The 8,586-nt window shown below is 41.3% G+C and overlaps 1 protein-coding gene and 1 pseudogene across 1 annotated transcript; both read left to right on the top strand.

Moving 5' to 3' along the window:
- The first annotated feature begins 694 nt into the window (after positions 1-694).
- LOC127121842 (uncharacterized) lies at positions 695-2,383 on the top strand (annotated as a pseudogene).
- A 784-nt stretch (positions 2,384-3,167) lies between these two features.
- Positions 3,168-6,101, top strand: LOC127117982 (uncharacterized; the record flags this gene model as incomplete). The annotated part of the gene is made up of 1 exon (XM_051048109.1): positions 3,168-6,101. A coding segment is annotated over exon 1 (2,934 nt), but the record flags the coding sequence as incomplete, so codon positions are not given.
- Positions 6,102-8,586: the final 2,485 nt, after the last annotated feature.

Below are 8,586 nucleotides of genomic sequence, written 5' to 3'. Positions count from 1 at the left end.
AGGTTGTTCCACCTATGGAAGAAAAGGAGATGACGAAAGTGTTCTTACTCTTGATACTTTTTATTACGAGAGGATGATTGCAAGCGCTCCTACAGACTTTACTGACATGGTAAACATGGGAGTCCGTTTAGAGGAAGCAGTTCGAGAAGGGCGTGTAGTCAGAGAAGGAAGTTCATCTTCAAGCGGGGCAAAGAGGTACGGCGGTTTTATGAAAAAGAAGGAACAAGAAACTAATGTTGTGTCCTATAATCATCCAAGAAGGATCAATTATCCTTACCATTCCCAACACCAACATATAGCAGCCGTGACTCCAGTAATCACTTCCGCTCCAGTTCAAGTCCAATACCCTCAGCAGCGTACCAACCGCTTCCAACAGAATACTCAGTATCAGCAACAACATCAACCTCAACAACATCAACATCAGTTACAACAACGTCCACCACAGCAGCAAAGAAGAACCAATTTTGATCCAATTCCAATGTCATATGCAGAATTGTATCCAGCTTTGATCACTAAAAACCTTGTGCAACCACGACCACGACCTCTTGTACCAGAAGTGCTACCTTGGTGGTACAAGCCAGAGGTATCTTGACCCTTTCATCAGAATGCTCCAGGTCATGACTTAGACAACTGTTTTGCTCTAAAGTTGGAAGTACAGAAGTTGACAAGAGCAGGTATCCTGACCTTCAAGAACATGGGTCCCAATGTGAAGGACAATCCAATGCCAAGTCATGGTCCTTCATCAGTGAACAATATAGAAGTTTGTCTCAATGAACAACGTGTTACGAAGATAGAGGAGATTCGGCGGTCTTTGGTTGAAATTCATTCTGTTTTATGTGCTCATGGTCTATTCCAACATGACCACCAGATCTGTGGTACATGTTCAATCAATTCAATAGGTTGTAGAAAGATTCAAGATGATTTGCAAGGCGTCCTTGATCAGGGTTTGATTCAGATTTCTAGACAAGTGAGTTCTCCAGAATCACAAGAACAAGAGGTGAATGTCATCATTCCTTGCTTCAACATTCTAGAGAAAGTAGAGATAGCTTATCATCCGAGGGAGCCAGTGGTGATTTGCCCTCCGGGCCCAATGCCTTACACTTCAGATAAAGCGGTTCCCTACCGCTATGCAGCAACTATTATTGAGAATGGTAAAGAGTTCGAGATTAAAACCTTAGCCTCAGTTACCAATATTGCAGCAAATAGCCGAATGACGCGCAGTGGCCGCGTGTTCGCTCCGCCGGTTATCCCAAGTAGAAAGGTTGAGAAAGATCCAGTAGTCGTGGTACCAGTGACAAGAGAAGCAGAAGGGAAAACAAGCAATTCAACCCTTGATAAAGAAACAGATGAACTACTTAGAATTATCAAGCTCAGTGACTACAAAGTGGTAGATCAGTTGCTACAGACACCGTCAAAAATCTCGATCCTGTCCTTATTATTGAACTCAGCTGTCCACAGAGACGCACTACTGAAGGTGCTTGATCAAGCCTTTGTAGAACAGGATATAACAGCAGAGCAGTTCAACAATGTTGTAGGCAGCATCACTTCGTGCAATGGCTTAGGCTTTTGTGATGAAGAACTGCCAGAAGAAGGAAAGAATCACAACTTCGCTCTCCATATCTCAGCCAATTGTCAAGGGGATTCTTTGTCTAATATCCTAATTGACACCGGTTCATCTCTGAATGTCATGCCCAAGTCTACCTTGGTGAAGCTAAAGTACAAAGGGGGGCAAATGCGGCACAGTGGAATTATTGTGAAAGCGTTCGATGGATCAAGAAAATCAGTCATTGGAGAAGTTGATTTGCCTATTGGTATTGGACCACATGTATTCCAGATCACTTTCCAGGTTATGGATATAGTGTCAGCTTATAGCTGTCTGCTCGGACGCCCATGGATTCATGAGGCGGGTGCCATTACATCCACGTTACACTAGAAGTTAAATTTTTTCAAGAATGGGCAAATAGTGACGGTTAATGGGGAGCAGGCTATGCTGATTAGCCACCTTTCATCGTTTAGTGTGATAGAAGCAGACGAAACGGCTGTTCAAACTCCATTTCAGGCCCTGACCATCGATGATTACAAGAAAAGTGAAGGTTCAATCGCGTCATTCAAAGACGCCCAGCAGATTGTCAAGACAGGTCCTACAGAAATGTGGGGCAAGGTGATAGAGTTGCCAGAAAACGTTAACCATGCAGGATTAGGCTTTGTTGATGGAAAACAAGTGCAGACTTCAGTGGTGCGACCTTTTAAAGATATCTTTCACAGCGGTGGGTTTATCAACATGGTAGCAGTTGAGGAGGATACTTTTGAGGGAAAGACAAAAGACGAAGGCCCCAGATTTGTGACACCAGGAGTAGTTATGAAGAACTGGACCGCAGTTGACATCCCACATTGTGTCCACATATCAAAGTAATTAAGCTTTTCAGTTTTCAAAAATCTTCCACTTTAGCCCAAAGCGCGAAGCATTAATTTTGTAAAATGGGCACTTTTGTCAAAAACGTACTATCCATGAAAAAGATCTTTTGTGTTCCTATACACTTGTGTCCTTTTATCTTTTCAGCTTTTTCGGAAAATGGTAACACAAAAAAAAACCTTAAAAAGAACACATTTTTGCATGTCATGGTCAGTCCTCTAAAAACAATTGTTTGTATAGGTTACTTAAACCCGTTGAACACAATGACATCATGCCCTCTCCCAACTTTGAACATTCTGTATTCGAAGCCGAAGAGGAAGAGTGGGATAAGATTCCAGAAGAGGTCGCCCGCCAGCTTGAAAATGAAGAAGACACTATTCAGCCATACAAGGAGCCTTTGGAAACAGTCAACTTGGGTTCGGAAGAAAATGTGAAAGAAGTCAAAATTGGAGCATTGTTATCCCCACAGGTCAAGGAGCAATTGATCAGCCTGTTGAAAGAGTATGTAGATGTGTTTGCTTGGTCTTATCAAGATATGCCTGGTCTCGACACTGACATCGTAGAGCACAAGCTACCTTTGAAGCCAGAATGTCCATCGGTCAAACAGAAATTAAGAAGAACACATCCAGATATGGCCGTTAAAATTAAAGAAGAAGTTCTGAAGCAAATAGATGCTGGTTTTCTTCCCACTTCAGTGTATCCAGAGTGGATAGCAAATATTGTGCCAGTTCCTAAGAAGGACGGGAAGGTACGAATGTGTGTCGACTATCGTGACTTAAATAGAGCAAGCCCAAAGGATGATTTCCCCCTGCCTCACATTGACATGTTGGTAGACAATACAGCAAAGTTTGACATATTCTCCTTCATGGACGGATTCTCCGGGTATAACCAGATCAAAATGGCTCCCGAAGACATGGAAAAAACTACATTCATAACACCATGGGGAACATTCTGTTATCAAGTGATGCCGTTTGGGTTGAAGAACGCAGGTGCTACTTACCAGCGAGCCATGACAACGCTCTTTCACGACATGATGCACAAAGAGATTGAGGTTTATGTGGATGACATGATCGCGAAGTCTCGTTCAGAAGAAGGTCACTTAGTAGATCTATTGAAGCTGTTTCAACGATTGAGGAAGTTCCGTCTTCGCCTCAATCCGAACAAATGCACATTTGGCGTCAGGTCAGGTAAACTCTTGGGCTTCATTGTCAGCCAAAAAGGCATTGAAGTTGATCCAGATAAAGTAAAAGCTATCCAAGAGATGCCCGCACCAAAAACAGAAAGGCAAGTGAGAGGTTTTCTAGGACGATTGAATTACATATCCCGGTTTATTTCTCACATGACTGCCACTTGTGAACCTATCTTCAAATTGCTGAGAAAGAGTCAGAATTGTGTTTGGACAGAGGATTGTCAGAAAGCATTTGACAATATCAAAGAGTACCTCATGGAGCCTCCTATCTTGTTACCACCTGTTGCTGGAAGACCGTTGGTTATGTATTTGACAGTGCTTGAGAATTCTATGGGCTGTATTCTGGGTCAACAAGACGAAACTGGAAAGAAAGAGCATGCCATTTACTACTTAAGCAAGAAATTTACTGACTGTGAATCACGATACTCCTTACTCGAGAAGACATGTTGTGCATTGGCTTGGGCTGCTAAGAGATTGAGGCAGTATATGTTAAGTCACACCACTTGGTTGATATCCAAAATGGATCCAATCAAGTACATTTTTGAGAAGCCTGCACTCACTGGTAAGATTGCAAGATGGCAGATGCTGTTATCAGAATACGACATTGAGTATCATACCCAGAAAGCTATCAAGAGCAGTGTGTTAGCCGAGTACCTTGCTCACCAACCCGTTGAAGATCACAATGATAATGAGGATGAGTTTCCTGATGAAGATGTCATGTTCCTAAAATCCAGAGATTGTGAAGAACCACTTCCTGAAGAAGGACCTGAACCAGATTCTCAATGGGGTTTAGTATTTGATGGAGCTTCCAACGCTTATGGACATGGAGTAGGTGCAGTCATTATCGCTCCAGAAGGTTCTCATATTCCTTTCACGGCAAGAATTTGTTTTGAATGTACAAACAACATTGCTGAATATGAAGCCTGTATCATGGGTCTTGAAGAAGCCATTGACCTCCGCATCAAAAATCTTATTGTTTATGGTGACTCAGCGTTAGTTATCAATCAGATCAAAGGAGAATGGGAAACACGCCACCCTGGCTTGATCCCATACAAAGACTATGCAAGAAGATTGTTGACTTTCTTCACCAAGGTTGAGTTGCATCACATTCCTCGGGATGAGAATCAGATGGCGGATGCTCTAGCTACGTTGTCTTCAATGTATCAAGTGGGTTTTCCAAACGAAGTACCCAGAATTGTGATCAAGCGACTTGATAGACCAGCACATGTGTTTACAGCTGAGGCCAGTTTTGATGATAAACCATGGTACCACGATATCAAGCATTTCCTTCAGACTCAGGAGTATCCTCTTGGAGCAACAGAAAAAGATAAAAAGACTTTGAGAAGATTGTCAGGCAGTTTCTTCCTTAATCAGAATGTGCTCTATAAGAGGAATTATGACATGGTCTTACTCAGATGTGTTGACAAAAAGGAAGCAGAAATGTTGATGAAAGAAGTTCACGAAGGGTCCTTTGGTACTCATGCAAACGGCCACTCTATGTCAAGAAAGATGTTGAGAGCTGGTTACTACTGGTTGACCATGGAATCAGATTGCTGCAAATTTGTAAAGAAGTGTCACAAATGTCAGATCTACGCTGATAAGGTTCATGTACCACCAACCTTTTTGAATGTGATTTCTACTCCTTGGCCATTCTCAATGTGGGGCATTGATATGATCGGTATGATTGAACCCAGAGCTTCCAACGGACACCGTTTCATTCTCGTGGCAATTGATTACTTCACCAAATGGGTGGAAGCAGCTTCGTATGCAAAGGTGACAAAGCAAGTGGTGGTCAGATTCATCAAAAATAATCTCATTTGCCGATATGGCATTCCAAACAAGATCATCACTGACAATGGCTCCAATCTGAACAACAAAATGATGGATGAATTATGTGAAAGTTTCAGGATCGAGCATCACAACTCTTCTCCTTACCGTCCCAAGATGAATGGGGCAGTTGAAGCTGCAAATAAGAATATCAAGAAGATCATTCAAAAGATGGTTGTTACCTACAAAGATTGGCATGAAATGCTGCCTTTTGCACTACACGGATATAGAACATCAGTCCGTACTTCAACTGGGGCAACCCCATTTTCACTTGTATACGGTATGGAAGTTGTGTTACCGATAGAGGTTGAAATTCCATCAATGAGGATACTAATGGAAACTCAGTTGTCAGAGGCTGAATGGTGCCAAAGCAGATACGATCAATTGAATTTGATTGAAGAAAAAAGAATGACTGCCTTGTGCCATGGACAGTTATATCAAAAGAGAATGAAGCAGGCATTTGATAGGAAGGTTAAGCCGAGAGAATTCAAAGAGGGTGACCTTGTGCTCAAGAAGATGATACTATTTCACAATGATTCTAGGGGCAAGTGGACTCCTAACTATGAAGGACCCTATGTTGTCAAGAAAGCCTTCTCAGGCGGTGCTTTAATTCTTACAAACATGGATGGTGAAGAGCTTCCACGTCCCGTGAATACAGATGCAGTCAAGAAATACTTCGCCTAAAAAATGAAAAGAACAGCTCGCTAAGTTGAAAACCCGAAAGGGCGGCTTAGGCAAAAAAGAGCGTCTCGGTGGACTGAAAACCTGAAAGGGCGGTCCAAGCAGAAATTAGAGACATAAAAAAACAAAGAGAATATTATCCCGGTAGATTGAAAACCCGAAAGGGCAATCTAGGCAAAAGTTAGGGATTTCAGGCAAGTAACTGCATAACAGAGATAAGATCATTGAAGTATCAGAATATTTTCAACAGTTCTCCAACTTTCTCAAGGCTGCAATACAGGTCAAAAGTGGAAGAGAGAATGATGTCATTGTAGTTCAACGTACCCTTTTTCCATGAAATTACCATTTTCCAATTTGTAAAGATCTATGGAATCACGCTGTTGGCTGATTACCATCCTATCAAATCAATTTGAGCCTTTCTATATTTCTTGGCACTCTTAATTTTCATTTCAATTTACGAAAGTTCTTTTACTTTGACAGATATGTTTTGAAACAAAAGTTTTGAATTAAAAACAGTTTTTGAAAAATATAAAGATTATTTATTTTGATTTGTGGACATCAATAAAAGGATTGAGACATGTGGTCCCAGTAATTCTGAAATCATGTGATTCCAACTAGACATGTTCATATTACTATCCTTATATGTATATGATGAAAAAATCTCCACAGGTGTCTTGGCAGTAATATTTCTCCAGCAGAGGTTGTGATTCTGGATCCCCAGCTATGCTTCCTAGTTTTCCTCAAGAGATCATGCAAGAAATATTTCAAGAAGTTTATTCCCTTCACTTGGGGCATGAAGACTCCCCAGTTAATTGATCATGAAGACTCCCCAGTTTAATTGATCATGAAGACTCCCCGGTTAATTGATCATGAAGACTTTGATCCAGGTTTTAAGTTACAGATTTGGCCTATGGGATTACTACAGGTATTTCCCCAGTAATTTATTAAGGCGGGATCAGCAATGTCCCCAGCAGAGGATGAGAAGGAAGATTTGATTTCCCTGAGCAGGAGTAATACAGAGGTCTCCATCCCTCAGCGAGTGAAGAAAGTTGATATTCAGAAACTACAGGGAATCTCCTGTTGTTCTCTGTCCATTCAATAGAAGGATATGTCTCCTCCTCAGTAATGTTTTGTAGTAAAAGAAGAGTGTGTTATGCATTTTAAGCAAATTCAAGAATTGCAGGATTTCTCCTGAATTCTCATTTATATTCAAAGGTCAGACATCACTGTTCCCCGACAGAGTCTCCTAGAGGAAAGATCTCGTAACCAGATATCAGACACCATAATCCCCTGCAGAGTCTTCAGATACAGAAAGTCTCCATGATAATTAAAGCAAAAAATCAAGGATAGATTTCCCCTATATTCTTATTCCCTGGAAAGATACCACCTATCCCCAGCGGACTTTATCCCCAGCGGAGTCTTCCAGAAGAATAATCCCTTCTGCATTATCAGCAAATTCAAGAATTGCAGGACTTCTCTTACAATATCATCTTATTTCCAGAGGATAACACCTTGTATCCCCAGCGGAGTCCTCAGAAAGGTCCAATCCTCATATACCTCACAAATTCAAGAACCACAGGGAATCTCCTGCATTTTTGAAGTAGAAGGCATCTCCCTTCTTCTACGGAATCCTCAGCAGAGACAGACTTTTAAAGAAACCTAGATATGGTGCTCTTGTACCAATTCCCCAGCAAGTCTTTGTACTACTCCCCAGCGAGTCTCAGTGCGAATCTCCAGCAAGTCCTTATGCAGCTGTTAACATTTTTAGTTATTCCTAGTTTTGTCTGTCCATCATGCATTCATTACTAAATATTCATGCATATCTATGACATATCATGCTTGCATTCATATGCACCTTGTTTCCTTGTTTATATTGTGGGTTGAGTCAATCTCTCCATATAGAGTATCCTCATAAGCAGCAAAATACCTTTTATTGGTCATGTTCCCCACAAAGATCTATGCCTCGTGGAAGATGGTTGTTTCAGTTGTAAATCCTGATGAGTTCATTCCTCTTCAGTTGAAGTCTTGTTCGACCGTTTCATTCTAGTTCTATCCTAGTTTGAACCTCGTGTCTCCAGATAAAGCTCAGAAATTGCCAGTAAAAGAAGGCAACAATATAGTCTTTGTGACTCTCATTCAGTAAAACAGACATGACAGATATTGTGTCCAAGTCCTTTATACCTTCATCTTTGAGTTGGTACCCGTTACAAACTTGAGTTACCTACATCCATGAGTGGTAACCTTTGTTATCCCTCGGATAAATTAATTACTATCTCCATCTATGAGTTGATAACATCCTCACAGAAAGTTCCATGGTTCTACCTGCAACTTTGAGCTGGTAGCGTGCTTTCGTCTTTGAGTTTAGCACAGATTCCTTTTGATTCCACCTTCGTCTTTGAGTTGGTGAAGTACCCTCATCTATGAGCTGGTAGTATGCATTCATCTTTGAGTTCGCACATTTTCCTGTGATTCCATC

The sequence above is a fragment of the Lathyrus oleraceus genome, chromosome 2 (genome assembly GCF_024323335.1).
Source record: "Lathyrus oleraceus cultivar Zhongwan6 chromosome 2, CAAS_Psat_ZW6_1.0, whole genome shotgun sequence".
In the NCBI taxonomy this organism is placed as follows: domain Eukaryota; kingdom Viridiplantae; phylum Streptophyta; class Magnoliopsida; order Fabales; family Fabaceae; genus Lathyrus; species Lathyrus oleraceus.
Note: the sequence above shows the minus strand (reverse complement) of the source record. Positions and strands in the feature narration are given on the sequence as shown.